The sequence below is a fragment of the Pan paniscus genome, chromosome 1 (genome assembly GCF_029289425.2).
Source record: "Pan paniscus chromosome 1, NHGRI_mPanPan1-v2.0_pri, whole genome shotgun sequence".
Taxonomy (NCBI): domain Eukaryota; kingdom Metazoa; phylum Chordata; class Mammalia; order Primates; family Hominidae; genus Pan; species Pan paniscus.
The window spans coordinates 82,801,163-82,825,790 of record NC_073249.2 but is presented as its reverse complement, the minus strand read 5'-3'; the positions used below and the strand labels follow the sequence as shown (position 1 = coordinate 82,825,790).

Here is a 24,628-nt window from a genome sequence, read left to right as displayed (position 1 = left end):
TCTGGTTAAATCACAGGAGGAGATAGAAGAAAAAAATAGGAGCGTGACAGGAAAACAAAGGCAATTCTGTGGGCTTACATTCATGGGGAAGAATCAATCCCAAATGAGTGCCTTACTCACAAGGACCTGCTGGGAGCATACCTATTTCTGGCCTCCTATCTGGATTAGCATTGCATTTGGACCATAAAGAAGCACAAATGGATGAATTCCCCAAAATGTTCATGTTTGTTATTTGCCTGCCTGACATTGTTTTCTTCATTTGGAAACAAATTGCCAGAGTTTCCTTTAGGAAGTTACTCTTTTTCACTTTTCCCTTCAGTTCATAGGTTCAGTTGGGGTTGGGTGGTATACTACAGTCCTCTCACACACAGGCCACCCCCAACAACAGGACTTTTACTGAAACTATGGGGAAAGAGGCACTTTATCCTCTTGAGATGGAAGGTGCTAAAGACCATGGAAGGGTGGATCTGCTGGGGGCCATCATCTCTGCCCCATGCAGAGAGATCCTGACTGGAAATGATGCTAACACAGAGAGTGCAGAGCCAGGAGATGGAGATGAGGAGACAGAGATTCTTTAACACATAATCTGAAAACCAGGACTTAGCCATGCTTGAAGCTAGGAATACCCCCGGATTTATCTGTTACGTAAATCAAATTATCTGTTACCAGAGTTCCCCTAAGCCAGTTTGAGCCTCTATCCCTTACAATAAAAGAGTTCTGAAAAATACAACAGTTACCTTTGGATAGTGAGATCTTTAGGAGATACTTTCTTTTGTACTTTTCTGTTTTGTTTGAAATTTTTACAATAAGCATGTATCTTTTTTTCTAAAACAGAAACAATATTAAAACAACACAAAACAGCAGTATTTGAGGTATCACCCTCAACAGGGAATTAATTCTGCCATCTATGGATCTTTTAAATAAATCCAGAATCATAGAAAGTATTCCAAAAAACCATCTTGTTTATCGTAATATCCCCGACAAGAGAAACTGTTCCATATTAAAAGTTCATCAGAGGAGTTTCTTATAATTTCCCTCAACCATCCATAGTTTCCAAAAATTGTTATTTACCATTAGGAATGTCTTCCTTAGGATGAATCTAAACACCCCTTCCCTCATATCCTCTTATTCTATTCTTGGCCCACAGGCAGGGGTGTTCATCCAGTCACATTTCCTCCCAGGCCTTTTTCCCCTTTTTCTAATTAAAGGCCTTTAAAAAATAAGCTACCACATAGGACATCAGAAAGAAGGGGTCAAGCCCTCAGATTGTACATCGAAAGACATAAGAACAAGGAGAGCTGCTTTTAGATTTTAAAATAACTTCCCTGTTTGAGCCTTCCTGAAATGGTGAAGTCCTTTGCCTGCCAGCTGGAGATGCCCCAGGGAACTTTATTCCTGTCCAAACAGTGGCGTGGTTCCAGATTATAAACAGCCTGTCCTTACCATGGATCCTAGACAAATTCCTAATCTTGGATGGCAGATTTCTAGACACTCCCATCTTCTGTGACTGCTGGTATGGCCCTGTGATCCCAAATGACTGTCTAAATATTTCTAAGGTACCTGTCACTGTCATCTTAAAGCACCAAAACACTATGCATTTCCATCTTCACAATGACTTTACCTTCTGAATCATCAAAAAGACATTAAAGGGTGTTCAGTATAGTTTTTGTGTTTAATGTTGAATCAGTGGTTGTCCTCCCATTTCTGTGAATCACATATCTTTGGATATTTCTGAAACCACTGAAAGAGCCATCCATAGCGATTTGTGGATGGTCAGATGTATAGGATGGAAGGAGGGGTGAGTCATGCTCAGTGGGAAGGAATGCAATCTAGACAATAACAACTATGCCTTTGAAGTTAGAGCTTCGGTCAATGGTTGTGGGCAGTTTGACTAAGAAATAAAGTGAAATACTGAAGCAAACCTGGAACAAGTAACAAACATTACCCACGGCCTCAAGCAGTAACCACATTTTTTTTTTAACATAGCTTATTCTATAGCTTCTTCATACAGACAGGTCATGTGGTATTGTGGAAAGAGATAAGGCTAGGAATCAAAACACTTGAGTTTGATCGATGACACTTTTTTAACTAGGATATTAGGCATAAAACACAGACATCACTTTTTTCATTTGGAAAATAATAACTGCCCTCCTACCTTACAAGATTATTACAGAACAATTTTATAAACTACAACTTATTTTCAGTGTACATTAGTATTAGTGCTAGATGTAGTAATGGCATCCTCTGGTAGACACATATTGTTTTTTTGGCATCCCAAATCTATTCTTCTTTTATGTAACAGTGTCTTAATTTACTTTGGAGAATTAATGCTTCTCTGTGTCTTGATAAAGTAACTATGAAGAGCCCCTGGTCTCAAAAGGCTAAGCAGGGGACAACTGACCAAAGTGAGTCAACAGGAACTTCACCTACCCTGCTTGCTAATAATTGTTCTGACCCTAAGATCTAATCCGATTCCTCTGTTAAGATTTCTTCACTGGTTCCCCTAACTCTTCAGAATCTAGTCCAAACTTCTTAGTCTTGCATATAAGATACTTCACAATCTTGCTCCATCAACTTTTCCATCCTTACCTTTCTGAGTATAATGAAGAAACCAAATTCTTCTTAACTTTGCCTCTAATTTACATCTTTAACCCATCTTTTCTTACTAATTAATCTTCTGTAATTTCAACCTGTTTTCTGCTCCCCATTTTGTGATCATCTCCAAGAAAAGCTACAGCAGTTGACTCTTTCAAGCCACCATCAATAGTTTTTTTCTTCACTCTTGAGGGATTAGTCCTCTTAGCCCTGACCTACTGCAAAAGACCACAGTTTATTCTTCTGGGTTCCTTGTGAATGAACATCAATCACCCTGCATGTTCTTGTAACCAATCTGTTACTCTGTTTTTCTCTGTCATGAGGATTGATTTCCTGGGAGATCATTTTCTTATTCATCAAGGGAGTCACATCAACCATGTTCATCTACTTTTTAAACCAAGAACTTTACAATAGAAATAAAGCTCAAAAGTAACTTAACTGAATACCTTTTCCTGTGCATAAGTACCTCCAGGGACATAGAACTCATTTCTGAGAATACTTATTCCATCTTTAGATGTCTCCAGTTGTTAATGTTAGATGTCGCCAGCTCTTCTTTTACAGTGAGATAGACTCCCTCCCTTTGTTACTTCCACTCCTGATTCCATTTTATCTATCCAGACAGAGTATGTTTCCATTCTCTCTTCTATATAATTTCACTTCAAATATTTGGAGACACTTCTCATGCTCACTGTTCCAAGTCCACTTTTGCTAGACCAAATCCTCCAATCACTCCTCATATAAAATTCAATGACTGAGCCAGTGGTTCATGAACATTATAATTAGCAAACTGTGGGTCCCAGTTATCTTCTCACAGAGGTCTTCATCTCCTTAGAAATAAACTCAGAAATCAGCTTGCTCTCCTGGTCTCACATAAAAAGAATACTTAACAAATAGGCCAGCAGGATGAAATAATCCCAAAATAAGAAATTTTACAACTGTGATGGCATTTTGAAATATTGTATAAAGGGATGTGAAGACAAAAAAGACTCAGAATTTTGTATTTGGAAAGTAAATACAGTGCTTTATGGACTCAGAAAATTTTTTGTAGATTTCTAACTAACCCCTTTAAATAAGTAACACAGCTAGTGTTGCCCTAAAAAGTCCATGACAAATTTATCATGCTTTGAACATCTCTAATGTTGAACAAAACAGAACGATGTGTTTCTTCCCTACCAAGAGCCCTAGCATGTCTCTGTTTCATAGACAGGCTGCTTCTACTGCAACGAGTTTGGATTTGCAGCCTTGGTAAGTTTTCCTTTATGATTCCTTTAGAGTAATACTGATTTTTTTTCTTCATCTTTCCTCCCATAATTGGCGACTACTGTCATCTGAACTTCTGTTTTACTCACCTCTCTGCTGCTGGCCCTTTTTTTCCTTGAGAATAGCATTTTTGCCCAAGTTGCTTTGCATGTTTTGATCCAGAGGAATGCCCTTCATACACTTCAACACATCCTCAGATGACAAAGCTTTCACTCTATTTATTTCCCCATGTTTGCAGAACAACTGGGACCAAATTATTTAAAGTGGTTTTTACCTGGCCTCCTTTTCCTGCACAGGCAACTACTTCTCTGCAAATGGCTGCCCTGGCCAAATAACTATGTTCACAATTAGCTAATTGTGGGCTCAATGAGCCACTTGTTCCTTCAAACTTGGCTATTAGGGTTGTGATTAAGCAAAAATGTGTCTTTTTATTCCTTTTTGATTTATAGAGTCACAGCAGATCCCAGATCTGATCTCCCTGTGTTCTTTACAATGTCAATATAAGCCTTTTACTTTTTCATTTCCTGCTGAATATCAGTCATATTTCCATTCTTTTACAAGTCACAAGTTACACTTTATATATTGGACCCAAAGACTTTGTTTGAATTAAGTCAACCTTCTAATAAGGCAGACCATTATCACCTTAATCCAATTTACAAAATATTATGAGGCTGGGTGGGCGAGGTGGCTCACACCTGTAATCCCAGCACTTTTGGGAGGCCAGGGTGGGCAGATCACTTGAGGACAGGAGTTGGATACCAGCCTGGCCAACATAGCAAAACCCTGTCTGTACTAAAAAATACAAAAACTTATCAGGGCATGGTGGTACACGCCTGTAGTCCCAGCTACTTGGAGGCACGAGAGTCACTTGAACCTGAGAGGCAGAGGTTGCAATGAGCTGAGATTGAGCGACTGCAATCCATCCTGGGCGACAGAGTGAGACCCTGTCTCAAAAATAAAATCAAATAAAATAATTTTAAAAAATAAAACAATAAAAAACATAATGCTAAGGCATCAGAATAGTTGTTTTGCCAAAGTCACACAATCATGATAAAGACTAAAACTAAAAATCCTAAATAACAACTGCCACTTTCTCCCTAGGGATTGAGTTTCTACAATTTTTATATAGGGTACAAATCTACCTTCAACCTCATTTACTTTTAATAGGAGGCACCCTTACAAATTACTCCAAATTGCTATCACCTGGTTTCTTGGAAGCTATAAAAATGTAATTTCTTTTGAAAATGGCTTTAAGTGTATATCCTGAACTACCTTTTTCCCTACAATTATGCAGTTTCTTTTCTTATTTCTGTATGTTCTAATTTTCTTGTTCAAACAACATTAATAGAGCACAAAATATGTGCTCAATTTTCAGTTTCATACAGAGGTCAGCTCCCACTGACATTCCTCCAATCCACAAAAAAGGAAAGTAGCCAAAAATAATGAGTTTTCACTTATGAGGAGATTAATATTAATAAGGATTAGATGTATTTGCTTTGAGCATAACTTGGACACTTTCAGGTTTCAAGATATCTGGCTTCCAATTAAACACTAGTACATCTCCCAAGCAGCTCTTTTTATTGGGCATCTTTTATTACCAAACTCTCTAGTTTACAGCTGTCTTTTCTTATGATTGTTTTAAGTGGAGATAATCCAGTGGGAAAAGATTCCTGATGTCTCCGGAGGTTCTGACACATCAGTGAATTCTTATCTGTGTAATCTCTACCTTGCTTCAAAGGCCTCTAGCATTTTCTTCAAAATTAGCATATAACAAGACAAAGAGAGAAATCAAGGTTAAAGGTGAAAGTAGAAAGGAGAGAAAAAAATGAAGAAAGCAGAAGAAATATTCAGGACAATGATAAAAGGTGGGGGCGGGGGGTCATAGCTTTCAAGAAGTAAGACATAATAAGTACAGCTACTGCTCATAAAGAGCATATTCTAAAAGGGAGTGTGCATGAAAGATAAGACTGTGTATGCAACCTGCTAATGCACACAGGGGAGAAGTGAGAAGAGGGATAGGATACAGTGCAAGTGCAAGCGGTCTAAGATGAAAATGTCACCTGTTGTTTTCACTTACCCAACACCAGCAGTTCCACTGAGTCCTCATTTTTCCCCTCCAGGTCATCTGGGGTGGTGATAATACAGTAATAGAGTCCGCTGTCTCCCCACATAAGCTTTCCAATTTGAAGATCTGCATCTGTTATCACAAAAAGAAGGACTCAGTCCTAAAACTCTGTCCTCTGAAAGAAAAACACTAAACAATGGGGGTTAGGAAGGGAGAAACCTTCTGGGGTATCTGCAGTATTTTCTTTCTTTATCTGGATGGTGGTTGAAAGATGTGTGCTTTGCTTAAAACAAACAAACAAGACCAACAGAACCATAACAGAAACTAGCATCTCTAAGGAAGGACAACTAGAGCCTGTCAGAAACCAGTCTAGTTCTAGTGCAGTTTCAGGAGTAGGAGATGGCTTTGAACCAGGCCTGCAGAGGCCCCTAAGAGCCAGGAAAATGCCAGAATTATTCTGAACTCATGGAAATAAGCTAAAATCACAGGAGTTCTTCAAAATTCAAATAATCGAATAGATCATATCGGACTTTTGGGACCTTTTGAGGTCCAGAGCTTTAGAGAGCAAGAGAAAGGGTGGAATTGATGCAAAGCCACCTGGGGCTTGGGCCAAGCATCTACCTGGCTCTGTTATTTGTATGCATACGTCCCTTCTCCCAGCAAAAAAGTCTGCTTTCCACATTTGGGAAAGGACCCTAAAGGCTGATGTCAAGGTATAGGATGTTTGGCTGAAGAAGTTTTTCCCCTAAAACCCGTGTCAATTCAGCTCTAAAAACAAGCTCCTGAGGCTTGATGCTGGGCTCTGTAAAGACTCTTTCCAAAGTTCATCTGTATGTCTTCAGGAGATTTTACACGATCCACCCTTTTCCCCCTCACCATCCCGTTAGGGCAATGATAGGTCTCTTGATGCTCCCATTTCCAATAAAATAAAAGTCTTGAGGGTCTGAAAGGGTGAGAGGCTAGAATATCACCATATTGACATAAGGGAAGGGAAGAATGAAACTAACCTCCCTCCCATTTCCTAGACTCAAAATAGGGGCATTATTACCATGAACAATCGTGATCTCTCTGCCCCTGTAGAAATCTCCCAGGGTGACAGTCGAGCCCTGTTTTGAAGCTACTACTCGAACAGTCCTCCTGCTGTCCAAACAATCCAAGTAGGGGTCCCATTCCAGGTTTCTCTTGCTGAGAGATTGGGCCCGGGTAGAGGACATGCCCAAGGATTCTCCCATGCGATCCTGGCAGTAGGACTTGAACTTCCACTGCACAACTGCAGGCTGATGGGAGGATGTTGAGAAGTGGCAGCGAAGCACAGTGGGCTGGAAGAGCATGGCCACCTTCTTCTTGTCAGGCACTGTGACCTGAAGGCCTTCGACCATGGCTGCAAAACAGAATAAACATGTCCGAACAGTGTCCATATCCTGGACCTCACCTTCCATCACATGATCACACCTTTCCATTTCAATTCCCTAACTTGTGTCCCCTCAACCTCATTTTCACAATTATAATTAATGGCATTAATATCCATCTGGTTGCTTTGTGCAGAAATATGCCCTCTAATATAGTTTGGATTTGTGTCCCTGCCCAAATCTCATATCAAATTGGAAGAGTGGCCTGATGGGAGGTCACTGGATTATGGGGGTGGGTTTCCCCTGTGCTGTTCTCGTGGTAGGGAGTGAGTTCTCACGAGATCTGATGGTTTAAAAGTGTGTGGTACTTCCCCCTTCACTCTCTTTCTCTCCTGCTGCCATGTGAAGAAGGTGCTTGTTTCCCCTTTGCCTTCCACCATGATTGTAAGTTTCCTGAGTCTTCTCAGTCATGCCTCCTGTTAAACCTGTGGAACTGTCAGTCAATTAAACCTCCTTTCTTCACAAATTACCCAGTCTCAGACAGTTCTTTATAGCAGTGTGAGAGCGGACCAATACAACCTCACTCCCTATATCCAGTCACGCATTAAGTCACATCAACTTAATCTCTTAACATCTTTAATATTTCTTCCCTCCTCTTTAACCCCATTACTATTGCCTTTCCTTAGACTCTCTTCATTTCCTCCTCGTAATATTACAATAATCTTTTGTTTGGTCTCCCTGCCTTTAATCTGTCAACATCCAGTACACTCTTCTTGCTACAGTTCAGATGATCTTTCTAAACTGATTGTTATGGCTCTCTTTCTTAAGACACTTCACTCATCCTCCATAGCCCTCAGGATAAAACCCAAAGTCCTTGGCAAGGTACTCCGTCATCTAGTTCCTCTTACCTCCTCAGCCTCACCTCTCACCTCTTGAAACACCTCTCTTTGAGCACCAAGCTCCAAGAATATCAAACAACTAATAGCTTCCCCAGTGGGATATCCTGTTTCATGCCTCCAGGTCTTTGCACATGATGTCTCCTGTTTCTGGGATGCTTTTTCCTCACTTCTTTGCTTGGGCAACTTTTTGCATCTTTTAAAACCCAGTTCAAGGGCTTCTTGTAAAGCCTTCTCTGACCAATAAGTTTATCACTTCCTCCTTTGTGCTATCAGTACACCCAGCATTTTCTTCTAAACATTTACTCTCATAGTCTTCCGAGTACTTCTTTTCATGCCTGTCAGGCCTGTCAGACTCGTCAGGTGTGGAAGGTATCTTCCCTTGCTGCCCTGGCTTGTGAAGCCCATAGGTACTCAACAAATATTTGATAAATAATGACAATGAAGCCAGGAAGTATCACTTCAGGAGGAAGTGACTTCCCTTCCAGTGGTGACCCAGCAAAGGGGACAGAGATGAAGAGGAAAATAAGTCTTTGAGAGAAATGGAGGATTTCAGATCAAATGCAGTAGACTAAGTTCAAAGCTTTGAAGGATAATCAAAAGAAGGAAAAAAAGTGGGGGCTAAAAAGCAGATGAGAAGTTTAAGTGGTAAAAAGATCCAACCTGATGCTTGGTGACCAAGAAAGAATGAGAAATTTCAGTGAATGAGAGACGAGGGGAGTGTTTGAGAAGCAAAGGTCCCACATGAACTCAATGATAAGATCTAGAAATTCCAAGCAAAGAGAACATAACTTTCTCAGTTGAATGGGAGAGTCAAGAGTTTCTAGCTTGATGTGAGGTTAGAAGCAGAAATAGAAATATGATGAGAGGCAGAAAAAACGAATATGAAGATATGATAAAGAAGTTCCAAATTGAATCCAGGAGACTGCTAAGTCAGCTTCAAGTAGCTTGGGGCAGAGACATGCAAAAAAGGACTACTTTCCATGGAGTCCTGTCCTTTATTAGTGCCAGTGTTCACAATGACATCCTGCAAAGCCAATTCACTCCCACAGCTAAAGCATAAACTTATTTATGAATATGCCTCTTTACTGAAGGACCCTCGACAAGGGCAAGATACATATTTGTACTCATATCTTCTGACATCCAGACCAATGTCTCTATTCAATGAAAGGAACAATGAAAAAGTAGGTCCTAATTCCTGTTGGGGAAAAGGGTTTCTGCATTCTGTAACATCTGGAAGTGAATACAACAGAGTATTTGAGATTTATCAAATCTTAAAGCATTTTGGACCTACCCTGTGCTCAATAGCTACCTACAGAATAAATGAAGAAATGTATGAGCAAGTGAATGGCTATTAATATAGGAATTTCTAGGACTTTGCAGATGAAACTAGTTAAATGAGTCAGAAGTGTAGTAAAATAGTGTTGGCATCAAATAGGAATGGCTTTGAATCTCATCTGACCATACGCTAATGATGGTTTCTTAAGCAATCTGAGACTCATTTTCCTCACCTATAGAATGAGCACCATAATGCTTACTCTCAGAGTTGTTAACAAACATTCTTTCATTGGGCACCTTCAGAGAGGAGACTCAGTAGAAGAGCACTGTGACCGGTAAAGAGTAGGTCTCAAATGCTAATTCTCCCTCACCTTGCCAAACTTTCCCCTCACCTCCCATCCTGAATCTTGATAACCATACATCACCACCAGGCTTGATTACATCCAGATTATGTAGATCAGCCCCATCAAAAGGCAAACAATTCCATCTGGAAGCTCATTGAAGAACCCTAGTTCCCATGCTTCCCTTCACCACCACTAAATGTTGATGTGGCTAATTCCATTCTCCCTCACTTATGAAGCTAGATTAGGAAAATAAATTTCTTTATAGTTTCTCCTTAAATTCTAGCGCATTATTAATTTTTTAACCTTGTAATTATTCTTCAAATAGTTACACCTCAATTTTTCAGGTAATAAGAATGGGACAAGAGAGGTGAAATGACTTCAATTAGCAGTGGTTGAGGCTGGATAACCACTCACAGGCACCATTCCCATACAAGGCTGTGTGCTTGACCACACCCCTTTTCTGCTCCACTGCTATTCTGGCACTGCTTGGGAAATCACATTTCTTAGCCTATCTTTTTTTCTTCTTTCCAACTTTTGTTTTAGGTTCAAGGAGTACATGTGCAGGTCTGTTACATGGGTAAATTGTGTGTTGCAGGGGTTTGGTGTACAGACCATTTCATCACCCAGGTGGGTGCTCTACAAAAGTGTAGTGAGATTTATTTATTTTTTTAGAGAGGAAGTTTGGGGTTTTGTTCATTAGATAATTACTAAGAATAACCTCCTTCCAAGCTCTGTTCTCTGTTAATGAGATTAGCCACTTGAGCAAGCCACTGGACTCTCTTAATCAATTATTAATAGAGGTTGGTCAATTCTCAGCTTCTATGACATAAACATAAACTCATGCTCCAAAAAAATAAAAATAAAAAATACATTCTCAGAAACATCTGCCTTTTTATAGCATGATACTTAAAGGCATGGATTTTGCAGTCAGTCCTAAGTAAGAATCCAGGCTCTACATGACCTCAAGCAAACTACTCAACTCTGATGAGTTTCAGTTTCCTCACTGGCAAAACCAGAATAATAGTAACTACCTTATGGAGTTGTTTGAGGGTTAAGTAAGATTGTATCCTAAGTATTTAGAATAATACCTGGTATACAGTGAGCATTCAATAAATGTAGTTGCTAATGTTGCTGAGGCTATCAAGAGCAGTCTGCTGACTTCTGTGAAGCTACAAACCTAGAGCTACGCAAGTACAGAGATCAAGGTGTCAGATGCCGAGTGTGTACAGGGCAAAAACTGCACAAGAATGCTAGAATACATCATTAGGAGTTCAATAGTGACAGTGCCTGGGTATGCTCCTCACTGCACATCACTTATGCACCTCCTGGAACTCAGAAGTAGAGAGTAACCCTGCACGTGTGTGCACACATGCATACACATGTATACATGTACAGGCACAATGGGACTCTAAGCTAAAGGTAGATCTGGAGAAGACAGGACTAGAATTCCAAGTAAATGTGAGTTTATTGGATCTTTGAGAACCACAGAGTGAAGTGTTGGAGATAAAAGTAAAAATGCCAATCCCTGCTTCCGCACTACAGGTTTCAAACTGTTAGATGAATGCCATCCAGTCCCCAAACTGCCCTGACCAAGTTTATCGGGACCCCCATTCCCACTGGAGGGTAGGGTCTAGAATAGCTCTTCTGGCCCTAACCCTGGATCCCTGGTGTCTAGGTTTCCTATACCACTGGGCAGCATCTCTTTCTCTCAACCTGTGTTTACCTTATTTAGAGACTGTTTTTCCACCTTGGTATCCTGATTTGCAATCCAGTTGCTCCACTGGGTCTGAGAACCCTTGCCCTGAACTCTGGCCTGCTTGTCTGGGGCCCTAATACCAGCCCCTTCTCCTGAGGGTTGGGTATTGTTTCCTATACCTTCATGCATGGCTGATCCAAATCTGAAACTGTGATGCTGCCATCCATCCAACTTCAAAAAATACCTCTCATGGGACCCACATAGATCAGGCCCCTCAGAACTGGTAGCTAATTTGGGTGGGGACTAGGATTGCCAGTCTCCTGTGGACACTGAAGTTTGACCTGGAGATACCCTCTCTCTGGCTCCCATTCCCAAGAGGTCTGCCCTGGGAGTAGGGGAGTATCCTGAGCTGGGGTCCTACCTCTTAGAGTTTTGTTTTTGTTTTTCAATTTTCCTACTTGTCAGATGCCAAAAACCAGGTACCAAGAACAAGTACTTCTTATGCTGGAGTCTATACAGGCTAATAAGAATATGTAACTATACATTTGAATTCCAGATAAATTAAACATTTTCAGCCTCTTTGTAGTGATAAGCTGTGCATTTGATTTAAGAAATCTGATTTACTCCCAAGGTTCCAACTACCAGTTATGTCTCACACCCCCAACTCCCTTAAGCCTCATCTGCATATTTAACAAACACTTTAAATTAAACATGTCTAAACCTCATTCATCATCTCCTCTTTTCCCACCCTCTTTTTTTATAAACTCATCCTTTCTCTATCGCTTGCTCTTTTGCCAAAATACCACTTAATCTATTGCCCTAGATAGAAATCTTAGTTTTGATAATTTCCTCTCTGTCCCTGACCACATTCAGTTGGTCGCTAAGTCTAAATATCTCTCAAATTTTATCTTTCTCTATTCCCACTGTCACTCCCTTAAATCAAGTTTCTATTTCTGCTACTAGAAAATAGCTGTAAAATGCTTACTGTGTGTCAGGGATTGTGCTAAGCACTTTTCATGTAGTATCCTAATGAATTCTCTCAAAATCCTATAAAGTAGGCATTGTTATTACACCTGTTTTATAGACGAAGAGACTGATGCTCAGATAATGTATGTATGTATGTATCTTGCCTAACATCTCAAGGTTAGCAGGTGACAGTTTAGGTTTGAACCTAGACTGACTGGCTCCAAAGATCTTCACCATCATTTTACACAGGTCCTCACCACCACCTGGGTTTGAGAATAGCCAACTAAATGGTCTTCCTACTTCCAACCCAATCCACTCTCCATATTTTTCTAGAATACCGTTTTTAAAACACACATCAATCATGTCAGTTCCTGCTTTAAGGCCTCCATCGATTCCCCATTCCCTCCAGGACAAAATTGAAATACTCCAACAAGGCATATAAGACTTTCTCCTTGACATGGCCCCCAGTATGCTCCAGCCATACTGAAATATTTCCAACCCTTTGACTATAAGTATGTTATCCCCTCCTCCTGGGCAAATATCAGGCCACGTAACTGAAGGAGTTCCTGGGAGGCAGACATAGAGAAGCACTGAAAAAGGGTCTTGCCCACACGTAAACAAGCACACGCTGGTACAACAGGAAGGCTGGGCCTCCAAGTCCAGGCACTGGTAACACCATATGGGACTTGAGTTTCAAACTCCTATAAAGAAATTTACAGAGGTGCAGAAAGAACCTGTGCTTCACCCTATAAACTAAAGCAGGTATTCTGGAAAACTAGAGAGAGGCACCTTAGGAGAGAGAGCAAAAGAGAGGAAAAGAAGTGAAGCAAGGTAAAGAATTATACTGGAGAGAGTATACCTGTAAAAATTAGACCTTCTAAATCTTAAAAAAAAAAAAAAATTAAGAATTCCTCACTAAAAGCAGCACTAGAATTGAAGACCACAGGTGGTTTTCTGCTTTGCAGAGGAGGGAGTCATCATTCTTAGACCACCAGACTATTCTTTTAACTGTTTTGGTGCCCTGACCTCCAGGAAAACCACCCTTGACTATCTAATTTTAATTCGACCAAAAATGTATTTTGAAACACTATGCTAAGTTCTGGCAAAACAGATTTAAAAGACCAGTCCCTCATCTTGAGAAATTCAATATAAAGTTCATTTCTAACTATAAGGTCCCTGAGGGCAGGGGCCAGGATTTGGTTGACTTTGTATCCCTAGTATACAGCAAAGGCAAAGAATATAGGTGAAGCTAAAAAATGTGGAATGAATTAATGAATGAATGAAAACCGAACCTGTGAGTCTGAGGGGCCTTTCTTAGCAGGTGGTCCCCAGCTCAGAGAATGGATTCTGGCCAATAACTAGGAAACCTGCCTAAAGGTAGAGTGAAGAGTGACAGCTCTTCTCCCCCATCTCAGCCCCCATCTCAGCTAATCTCCAGGTGTAGGTACCTCGTCACCAGTCACCAGGCTAGGGAAGATCAGCTTCAAGTGCAGACAATGTCTCGCTGCATGTGCAAAAAAAGGTCCTGCCCCAATTCTCATGTAAAGAGAAAGATTCTATATATGATGAACTGTGTTCTTGCAAGAATAACAAACACAGACTCTAAGGCAATGCTATTCTTATTTTTAGCACTTTCATTTTTTTCAAAGCAAGTTCCTTTCCCCCACTAGTTGTAAGCTATTCCTGCCAGCATCTTTGGGAGGCAGATCTATAAGCACAGCCCCATTTTAGAGAAACAAAGATTGCTGCTAAAGGTCATGGAAAATTATCATCATTAGAGACAGGCATCTTTAGAAATATTGTATAATGCTCACCCACCCCTTAACTCTTTGAGTACCAAAAGCAGGATTTGACCTCAGAATTGCCCATTCCTCAGCATACCTTGGCCTTCAGATTCTTTCTTCATTCAGTATGATAATATAGTTTGAGTATCCCTTATCTGAAATGCTTGGGACCAGTAGTGTTTCAGATTTCAGATTTTTTTGGATTTTGCAATATTTGCATACATATGAAGAGGTATCTTGGGGATGGGACCCAAATCTAAACAGAAAATTCATTTATGTTTCATATATACTTTATACACATAGCCTGAGGGTAATTTTATATAATATTTTTAATAATTTTGTATATGAAACAAAGTTTGTGTACATTGAACAATCAGAAAGCAAATATATCAGGTACAGAATTTTCCACTTTTGGCATTATGTAGGCACCCATAAAGTTTCATATTTTGGAGCATTTTGGATTTCAAATTTTCAGATTAGCAATGCCCAACCTGTACAAATCTTTCTTTGCCTGCCTTCAAGTTAGGTTTTTTTTTTTTTTTTTTGACAGGGTCTCTCTCTGTCACCCAGGCTGGAGTGCAGTGGCACCATCTTGGCTCACTGCAACCTCTGTCTCCTGGGTTCAAGTGTTTCTCCTGCCTCAGCCTCCCACGTAACTGGGACTACAGGTGCGTGCCACCATGCCCAGCTAATTTTTTTTTTTTTAGTAGAGGCGGGGTTTCACCATGTTGGCCAAGCTGGTAACTTAGGTATTCTTTAAGACATTCATCTTTTGTTTTTACAGTTTTAACATGTTGTCCCAATTTCCTAAGATACTTTTTAGGAACAACCAATGGGCAGGTTTTTTAAGTGTAGGAGATGAATAGGGAGATGAGTAAACATCTCCTCTGAGTTTGGTCATAATTCAGACAAGGAAAGAAAGCTTGTTCAGCCCTTAGTAGCACTGTCAGGATGAGAATAAAACATTTTGGGAAATATTTAAAGACAAGGCTAAAAGTATAAAGACAAAGAAGATGCAGCTTGAATCTTTTTTTCTTCTCGAAATAGGAACTATTCATCGCCTTGATAAACTTGTGTTAAAAAAAAACCTAAAAAACTAAAATAAAAAGGCTTTACCAAGAATAGTAGACATTGCCTTGGAATCTGCCTATTTTCTGAGCCTCATTCTCCAGCTTTGCCATTGATTCTGTGAGTTAATCAACTTCTTTCCAATAAAGTCCTTTCCTGCTTAATTTGGCCAGAATCAGTTTCTTGTTGTTACCATGATATACCTGATTGCTCAATCCACTTTAGGATTAGGGTAACCAGATGTACCATCTTGAAATTTTTAAAAACATGATAGTGTTTTCGTATGTTTCCCCCCCAAGAGTCTCAAAAGCAGCAATATGTCACTCTTTTCCAAAGAGCCATGGTAAATACCAGTGCTGCCACTGCCCAGGTGGATTTTTGCTCATGGCATAGTTATTATTTGCTGCCAACAACTCTGGTGTTTGTTTACACAAATCTTGCTATTCATCAAGCATATTTTCTCTGTGTCCAAGTGTGCCATCCTTTCTTGTACTCTGCCATCACTGCGTAGGTAAAAGCTAGAAACATTTTCTTTCTGTCTCATTTGCCTCATCTTCCACAGATCTGAAATGAGTTCATAGGTGTTGTCTAGCTGGCTTACACGCAGTTCCAATGGGACAAAGCAGTGCTAAAAGAGGTCAGTCTTTACCCTGCAATGTGGAGGTACTTTGAAAACTGTCTTGGTTTCCAAGTGGGTCAGACTTCTGGGATGGAACAGCCACTTAGACAGGAAAAAACTCCTCTAACAAAGCTCTTATCAGCCTTTACCAACTTGTTATCTGTATCTCCTGTCTAGATCTCTTTCCTAAGCTCCAGAATCAAATATACAACTTCACTGTCTATCAGGATGTTATGCAAGCACCTCAAACTCATCCATCTGTAGATGGAGACACTAACCATCTCCTTCTTCCTTTCAGTAATAGAAATTCCCAGGTTTAATTTGGCCAGCCAAGTAGTATATATTTCCTAGCCTCTCTTTTAGCTAAGTGTGGCCATGTGACTAGGCTCAGGACAAAGGTATGTTAGGAGAAGCGATGTGTGTAACGTCTGGGCCACTTCTCTCAAAACAAGTGGCTTGCCCTGGAACTCTGCTTTTCTTGCCCCTTCCTGCTGAGAAATGGCTATGAGCAGTCTCGGAAGCTGCATGTTGGAAATGGTAGGCTTATCCCCACAGATTTGGACTCTTACAGGAGAGAGAAATACACTCTTTTGTGTGGGTTACAATATTTTAGGATTTCTTAGTTATAGCAGCTTAGGCTATACTTTAAATGGGAAGGAAGGACGGTAGGAAGGTAGAAACGGAGGGGGAAGGGAGGGAGGGGAAACTTCATCTTCTTTCCTTAACATATTTCTCCTGGCTGGATGCGGTGGCTCACACCTATAATCCCAGCACTTTGGGAGGCCGAGGCAGGCAGATTGTTTCAGGCTAGGAGTTCGATACCAGCCTGGCCAACATGGCGAAACCCTGTCTCTACTAAAAATACAAAAATTAGCCGAGCATGGTGATGTGTGCCTGTAGTCCCAGCTTCTTGGGAGGCTGAGGTACAAGAACTGCTTGACCTGGGAGGCAGAGGCTGCAGTGAGCTGAGATCATGCCACTGCACTCCAGCCTGGGTGACAGAGTGGGACTCTGTCTCAAAACAAAACAAAACAAAACACATTTCTCCTCTTGTGTTAGTTCATGTTGATGAATGGCATCTCCAGCAGTCCCCAGCCAGAAACTTGGAGGCACTTTGACACTCTCTCCCTTTCAACCACCACATCCATCCAAGTCAGTCCTATGTGCTCCACCTCTGGTCACTCTGTCCAATTCTCTCATCCTCACTGTACCATGTAAGTTGAGGATCTCATTGTGTCTCGCCATGCTTTCTGCAAGTGTCCCCTAGTTGATTTCTGCTACAAGCCTTGTCCATGTCTAATCTACTCTCCACACTGAGGTTCACATGATATTTCTAAAATGCACATCTGATTGTGCCACTGTCTTGCTCTCATTCTTAAAATATTCCCTCTAGCCTTCAGGAGCACAAAAGCTCCTTTCAGATGGGGCCACTACCTTCCATTCTTCCTACAGTACTAAATACTCTAACCATACTAAAGTATTTCAGTTTTCAGAAAACATCATGCCCTCCCCTGATTCTTGGCCTTTGCACAGGCTGTTCTCTCTGCAGATTCTCCTTCCCCCATCCCACTCTTCTCTGGCCAACTCCTACTTATCCTTCAGGACTTGCTCAGCTATCACTGCCTCTAGAAGCTTCTTCCTGTTCTTACAGCAGTCACAGTACCCCAAAGAATCACATCACTTTCCCTGAGAATTTCTTATTTAGCCATCTATCTCCCCCACTAATAAAAAGCTCCCTCTGCAGACTTCTAAAGACTGATACATGGTAAGTACTCCATACATGTGTTGAATAATTTAACCCAGTTGACAGATTATAGTATTTATTCCCAATGATTTGTTTCCTTCCCATCCTTGCATTGGTCCCTGTAGGCAGAGTATACTTACCCCGTAGACTTAAGCTTGGCCACATGACTTGCTTTGGTCAATGGGTTGTGAGCAGATGTGCCATAGATATGGCCAAGCAGAAGCTTTAAAGGCATTTGTGTGGTTTGGCTCTGCCCTTGCCCTGACCCCCTTGAGCATTTGCCCTCCACTGTGAGAACAAAATGCTCAGATAGTGGCTGCTCCTTCATCCTGGGTCTTAGAGTAAGAAGAGAATTGGAATTGAGCCAACCCCATCAAACCTAGCCAATCCATAGCTACCCACAGCTGACTGCAGGTCTCATATAATATGAGCAAGAACTAAGTGTATGTTGTAAGCTATTGAGATTTGGGCGCTGCTTGTTTCTGCATCAAAATACTGACAAATACATCTAGTTTGGGTTCATAATCAGTATTGAGGGCCTACTGTGTGCCAAATATTGTGCTAGAAGTTTTATATAATTTAATTTTAATTATCACAACAACCCTATAAGGTAGGTTAGCTTTCCATTATTAAAGCAACAACAACAACAAAAAAAGACAAAATCCTAAGCTGGCATCAAATCCAGTTCAGTTTGAGCCTCAGCATCCCCCCTACACGCTGCCTCTTGGTGAGCCAAGGGCATGGAAGGAGTGATGATACAGGGTCTCAGCTGAATGCAAGGGCCCTACTCCTTATTCAGCACCACTTTCTGTAGGGTTCCACATGCTGAAGGAGAATAGAGGAAGCGGCATGTTCTTCTGAGTTCTTCCTTGTTCCTTGGCCTGTAAAGAACTCTAGTCATCCAAAACACTTTCTTTCATTTTCAGAAAGCCAAAAACTATCTTGAAGACTGAGACTTTAAGCATGCATATGCTGTAGCTACATCCTGTGTGGCTCCTGAGAGCACAGCAGCAGCCCCTAGTCCCAGATGGGCTCTGATGTGCCATCAGTTTCTGCTCTGTCACTGGGGCACATCCTCTGTTCTCACATGCTTTGCTGGAGTCCTCTTCATTCGCTCCTTTCCCACTAGATCTTAGGATTTCATTACGAAAAACTAACTGCCATTCTTTCTCACTTTTCTTGCACTATTTCCCTGAGTTCTATGAACTCTGTGCCTCAATATCCAATGCCCCTTAATAGACACCATGTATGTTCACCTAAATCAGGAGTTACAGTTTGATCTACCTTAACCAGAAAAGAATGTTTCCCTGAATTCAGGCACTTCAAATAACCAAGTCATATTAAGGCAGTGACATTATTTCTTATTCTTTTAACCAGTAAGATATCATGGGCTTGGACAAGTCATTTATTTCCTCTGAGCCTTGGTCTTCTTAAGTGTAGGTAGGCAATACCAGCCTTACTTACTTGGCAAGATCAAATGGGATAATGTCTATGAAAGCCATTTAACACATAGAAAAGCATCATAGCATGTAAATAAGTGAGAAAAACATTGGGAAAAAGAAGGCATAAGAGTAAAAATAGTTGGAAGGGGTGAACAGGTAAGTCCCAGAACAAAAATTTGGGACTAGAAGGGACATTCTAGGACCAGATTGGCTGGAGTAAGATTCATCCCATCTCGTCCAAAGTACTTGCCTCACTTTACCAGTTCCCAATATGACCACATTTAATTGTTCAGAGTAGAACCTGTCCTGTCCAGCAACAGCTCCATTTGTTCTTCTGAAAATTTGAGGAAGAGCTCTTCCTTTCTACCTGTTTTTCATTCCAATCATTAATGGTCTGAGAAAGTCTGAAAAAAAATAAATAACTGGGTCTCCCTTGATGGCTCTTCCTGGGTAAATTATAAAAGGAATCATGTACCTGTCACTCTTTAGCTTTCATTTACAACTCATCAAATTTTAATGGGGAAAATTTCAGAACCCTAGAATCTTAGAGCTGAAGTTAACTTTAAAAATCACCTTGCTCGATATTTAAGACCAAGATCCAAACCCATGGTTATACAGTGATTTATGGAGGAGGTGGGACTAGAACCTAATCCTCAGCTCCCAGGTCAGGGCTCTTTCTACTTACCGTGTCCTGGTACTAATACTAACACTGAACTAAGCACTAGGTACTTGCACCATAGTGCGAGTAGTGCAAGACTACTCATACTGATACTCAATTCTATATAAACTAGCCACCCAGAATACTCCTATGTCTAAAGTGTAAACAGTGATGAGGATATTCAAATAACTTCCCTCTCCTAGTCCAGAGAGAAGCATCCAGGCTGGGGGACAATGCCGAGCTGGGAGAGCTGTGCTAAAGTGACGAAAGAAGATGAACGAGGTACGTTCCACAGAGAAAAGTAGAACAGAGGAGGAAGAGAAATTGGAAGATATACAGGACAGGAAAAGAGATAACGGAAGTTGAGGTGTCAGCAGTCTCTAAAAGTGATTCTTCTTTCTCCAGGGCTAATAACATTTTAACTCTTTACACCCAAGCCTATCCTTCAGTCACCAGGTGTCTACCTGAACATGAAACCAGACCAACTAATGATCATTCCCTATACCTCCCTTCCCACTGCAGGCTGGGTTGGGGGCCCCTTCAAGGCACTCCAGAGTACAGATCTGTATCACTGCTTTTGCACAATGCTACTCCATAACTGGTGTCTCCACCACCAGACTGAGTACCTTAAAAGCAAGGACTATGACTTACTCATCTTTTCAACCCCAGCATAACTTCTGGGACATAGGAGTAAGTCACTCACTGACTATTCATGAACAAATATCTTAACTCAGCCATCACGTTTTCTGGGAATTTGTTTCAGAGCTGCTGCACCAGTCCTGGTTTGGGTTGAGTGTGCTTCCTCTATGCTCTCACAGCAGGGGTGTGGCTCTCATCAAAGGACCTTTAACTACCACGACAAAGTGACTGGAAAACTTGGTTTTTGGTTTTTGTTTTGAGACAAGGTCTCACTCTGTCACCCAGGCTGGAGTACAGTGGCACAATCTCAGCTCACTGCAGCCTCTACTTCCCTGACTCAAGCAATCCTCCCACTCAGGCCCTTGGGTAGCTGGGACTACAGGTGCAAGCCACCATGCCCGGCTAATTTTTTTGTATTTTTTGTAGAGATGAGGTTTCACCATGTTGTCCAGGTTGGTCTCAAACTCCTGGGCTCAAAGAGATCCACCTGCCTCAGCTTCCCAAAGTGCTGGGATTACAGGCATGAACAACTGTGCATAGCTGAAAACTTATTTGAATCACTGACTAGACTGACAACGCTTTGAGGGCAAGGACTATGTTTTTTAGTGCCTCATTCTCAGCACTTAGTATAATACTTAGAAATCACAGGAATTTAATATGTGCTTGTAGAATAGACAAACAAGTGAAATCAAAAGAAATGCTAATAAAGGGCCGGGCATGGTGGCTCACATCTGTAATCCCAGCACTTTGGAAGGCCAAGGAGGGCATATCACCTGGGGTTGGGAGTTTGAGACCCACGTAGCCAACATGGTGAAACCCCAACTCTACTAAAAATACAAAAATTAGCCAGGTGTGGTGGCGCGTGCCTATAATCCCAGCTACTTGGGAGGCTGAGGCACAAGAATTGCTTGAACCCAGGAGGCAGAGGTTGCAGTGAGCCGAGATGGTGCCAATGCACTCTGGCCTGGGTGACAGAGTGAGACTCTGTCTCTCAAAAAAAAAAAAAAAGAAAAGAAATGCTAATTCATCAAGCAATCTTTGTCATAGAGATACCCAAAGAAGCCTCCAGGAAAACACATCGCTTGCTCCAGGAGTGTGTTCCCAGAGTGTCGACACAGCTCCAGCGTTTCTCACAGCCTCTGCTGCCAGGAAAGGATAAAACACCACCCATATTCAGGAACAAAGACAGAGTGAACCCTCCTTCAAGTCTTATTGCTAGATGGCACCTGTTGCTAAAATAGCAGCTGGTAAGCATTTTGTTTTGTTCAAAATAACAACAACAACAGCAACAATAACAAAACCAATATATTACAGGAAGCAACATCACAATGGCAATAAGGAATCACAAGGCTAAATATATAACAGGAAGAAATACAGAATTTTAGTAATGAAAGACAAGGAAGAAGCTGCTAGAGCCTGGAGGAAAAAACTGAAGTGCTGATTAGAAATCGCTCAGCTTGCATTAAAAAAGAGAAACAGGAGGAGAGGGGAGAGGAGGAGAAATAGAGAGGGAGTGGGAGAGAGATGGTGGGGAGAGAAAGGGAGGGAGAGGAAGAATGAATGTGGTTTTTTTCCTGGCTCTCTGTCTCATTTTTAATCTGTTCTTCCCTGTCTCCCTTCCTTTCTACCACCCCCTCAAAAGAGAATTCATTGATTGGGCTGGACTAAAATTTCTCACCTTTCCTCTCATGGTTCTCTGCGAAGAATGAGTCTGAATTCATCTCCTCCTTGTCTGCTTCTGTCTCCTCCCTCCCCTCCCCAGCCGCCATTGTTGGCTCCTCTACTTTGCTGAGGCTGAGAGGCAGCTTGTCTGTCCACACCTCTGACAGCAGTGATGGGATGAGGAGAAAGCAGGAGCAGGGAGCAGAGGATGATCAATGGGATCCCAGGAGTCAGTCTCACTTTCGGAGCAAAGAATCCCCAGCCATCTGACAGCTGAGCTGGTCCTGATAACTAACCTGTTGCCTGATTCCAAGCAGAACAGCCTCTCCAGGTGCAGGTGGCAGAAGGCACAGACAAAGCCATCACCTCCCTCAAAACAAAAATAAAACAAAAAGCCCTCCAGCAAAAAGCCCAGAGAGGCAGCTTAGGAGAGGGCAAATGAGACTGGTCTGGAGTTTGAGAGAACTGGAATCTAGTCCCTAATCAATCATGAACGTGCTATGTGCATATTGCCTCTCTAGGACTCCATCTCTATAAACTGAGAGGGCTGAACTACAGTTCCTGTAGTACCCTCCAGTGATATGATTCCATTTCATAAAAAGCTGTGAGCCATCTAAAGAGAGCTCTATGTTTCCCTTCTTCTCTCACTCCCTGCAAACCCCCAGAGTACTTCTTTTAGGCAGACCCCAGCGTGTCTGTAAAGAGCACCTCTGACTCAGGGACCCCTCCCCCCCCGATGCCTGGCTGACTTCAGTGCTGTTGTGATACAGGCTCAAGGACTAAGTGCCCTGAGAATATTGATAACCGAGAGTAGAGGCAGATTAAGGATGTGAAGAATCAGTGAGGGTGGGAGTGGAAGGCACTGGGAGGCCAGGGGAGCGGGGTGGCATGGATCAGCCAAACCCTGAAATTAGAGATGATTCATATCTGAATAATGTGGGAGGGATGAACTCAAAGCAGCCAAAAGAAGAGGCTAACTCTGCTGAGGATGCCTCCCCCAGCCTAAACCCAGCAGTGGGGCAACGGCAATGTTAGGGGCATTTCATTTGAAATGGGAAAAATATTTAGGCAATGAAGAATCTTATTCTGAAGCTAAGGGAAATGGGGTATTTGCCTTTTCTTGCTAAATGTATTTTACCCCCTTTACATGACTTGTTTTCGCTATTTTAAGCTTGTTCCCCTTTGCCTAGTGCCTTGATTTTGTCCAGATCTTCTGGCTGGTGACGCTAGAGGTGACAAAACTTCTCATGTGGTACTATTGTTCCTCTTCTCTCCTGCCTTCCACCCCCATCCTGTCCTCACCTTTCTGATCCCTTTTTCCATCTCTTCCATCATTCTGCCTCCACCTTGATTTGAATGGTTGCCTCTGACCCAGTCCAAGCTATCCAGACATTCCTCACCCCCATCCCACTCCCTTCAGCAGGGCTGCTTTGTGAATCTCTCAGGGCTGGCCACCCCAAGGCCCTGTATCCCTATGGGAATCGGAATCCTCATGTGGGGAAATGGGTTAAGAACAAGAGCATCTACTGACCCCAGCAGAATGGGGAGAAAGTTCACCAAAAAGGAGGGGAGGGCACAGAGGACCCAGCTAGACCAGTGACTTTGATGCTGGGGAGAAGCCCAATGCCTCTAAATCTCTCTGCAAATTATCTTTTAGGGAGCGGAGAGTGAACCTATTAGAAAGGCTCTTCTGCTTTCTAATTATCATTTGGGACCACTCCCCAAATGATACCAAGTAAGAGAGAGCCAGGCTCTAAACTCCACAACCAGTGAAGGTTCCATCCCCATCTTCTTCCCAACCTCCAGTTCCTTGCACCCTCCAGAGAGCCACAGAGAGAATGCCCTGGGTCCCCCTCCTTCTCTAGGGAAGAAATTAAGGAGACAGTCCTCTAGCCTCCACCTCCAGAAAACCAGTTCATTTAATTAATCAGCTCCCTCTGAGCTTCCTTTATTCCAGCCAGGCTTTTCACAAGACTCACAGCATTACAAACTCAGGATAAGACCGAAGGAGAACCGTTTTATGGAGGGGAAATGCATTCGAAAGGACAACCTCAGCGCCAATGAGTCAAACACCTGCATCTAGATGCGTCTCACTTGTCATTGGGCTTCTCCCCCGCCGCCCCCATCATTCTCTCTCTCTCTCACACACACTCACACACAAACACATACACAAACACACACGTTGCCCCCTCCCCCACTTTCCACCAGACCGCTAAGCAGCTTTAAACATGGTCAGTAAGGAGGAAAATGGGGGGGCGGGGGGCGCGGTGAGAACAGAACCACTACAGGAATATACAAAGTTATTCGTTTCTGTTGAAAAGGACTCTTACCTGTTAGCCAGAAGAGAGAAATCCACCTCAGCAAGACCCTATCCATCTTCCCCAACTTCCCAGCCGAATTACGGAGTGAGGAAAGTGGGAAACGGCTGGAACAGAAGGATCGCTGTCACCCCGCGGCAGCGGGCGGCGGCGGAGCGGCGGGCACCGGGCGTCCCTGGGCGCAGCGCCCGCCGGGCCGGCCGCGCAGGCGGGGCCGGGGGCTGGATCGCGCCGCCGGCGGAGCG

General features: G+C 42.2%; 2 protein-coding genes across 11 annotated transcripts in view; one reads left to right on the top strand and one right to left on the bottom strand.

The window, feature by feature from the left end:
* The window catches only part of ILDR2 (immunoglobulin like domain containing receptor 2), a 79,750-nt gene extending 55,157 nt beyond the window's left edge, over positions 1 to 24,593 (bottom strand). For 4 of the 10 annotated variants that reach the window (XM_055112120.2, XM_055112116.2, XM_055112121.2 and 1 more), the window contains exons 1-3: positions 24,396 to 24,585; positions 6,969 to 7,301; positions 5,933 to 6,052 (exon numbers count right to left, since the gene is read on the bottom strand). In XM_055112120.2, the coding sequence (XP_054968095.1) occupies positions 5,933 to 6,052; positions 6,969 to 7,301; positions 24,396 to 24,441 (499 nt within the window). In that variant the 5' untranslated portion in view covers positions 24,442 to 24,585. Of the gene's footprint in view, positions 1 to 5,932; positions 6,053 to 6,968; positions 7,302 to 22,081; positions 22,790 to 24,395 lie in introns of those variants that run through there. The other 6 variants (XR_004666739.3, XM_034939544.3, XM_024930279.4 and 3 more) reach the window with 5 other exon arrangements.
* MAEL (maelstrom spermatogenic transposon silencer) overlaps positions 1 to 24,628 on the top strand; it is a 100,902-nt gene that overhangs the window by 29,518 nt on the left and 46,756 nt on the right. The window lies entirely within an intron of this gene.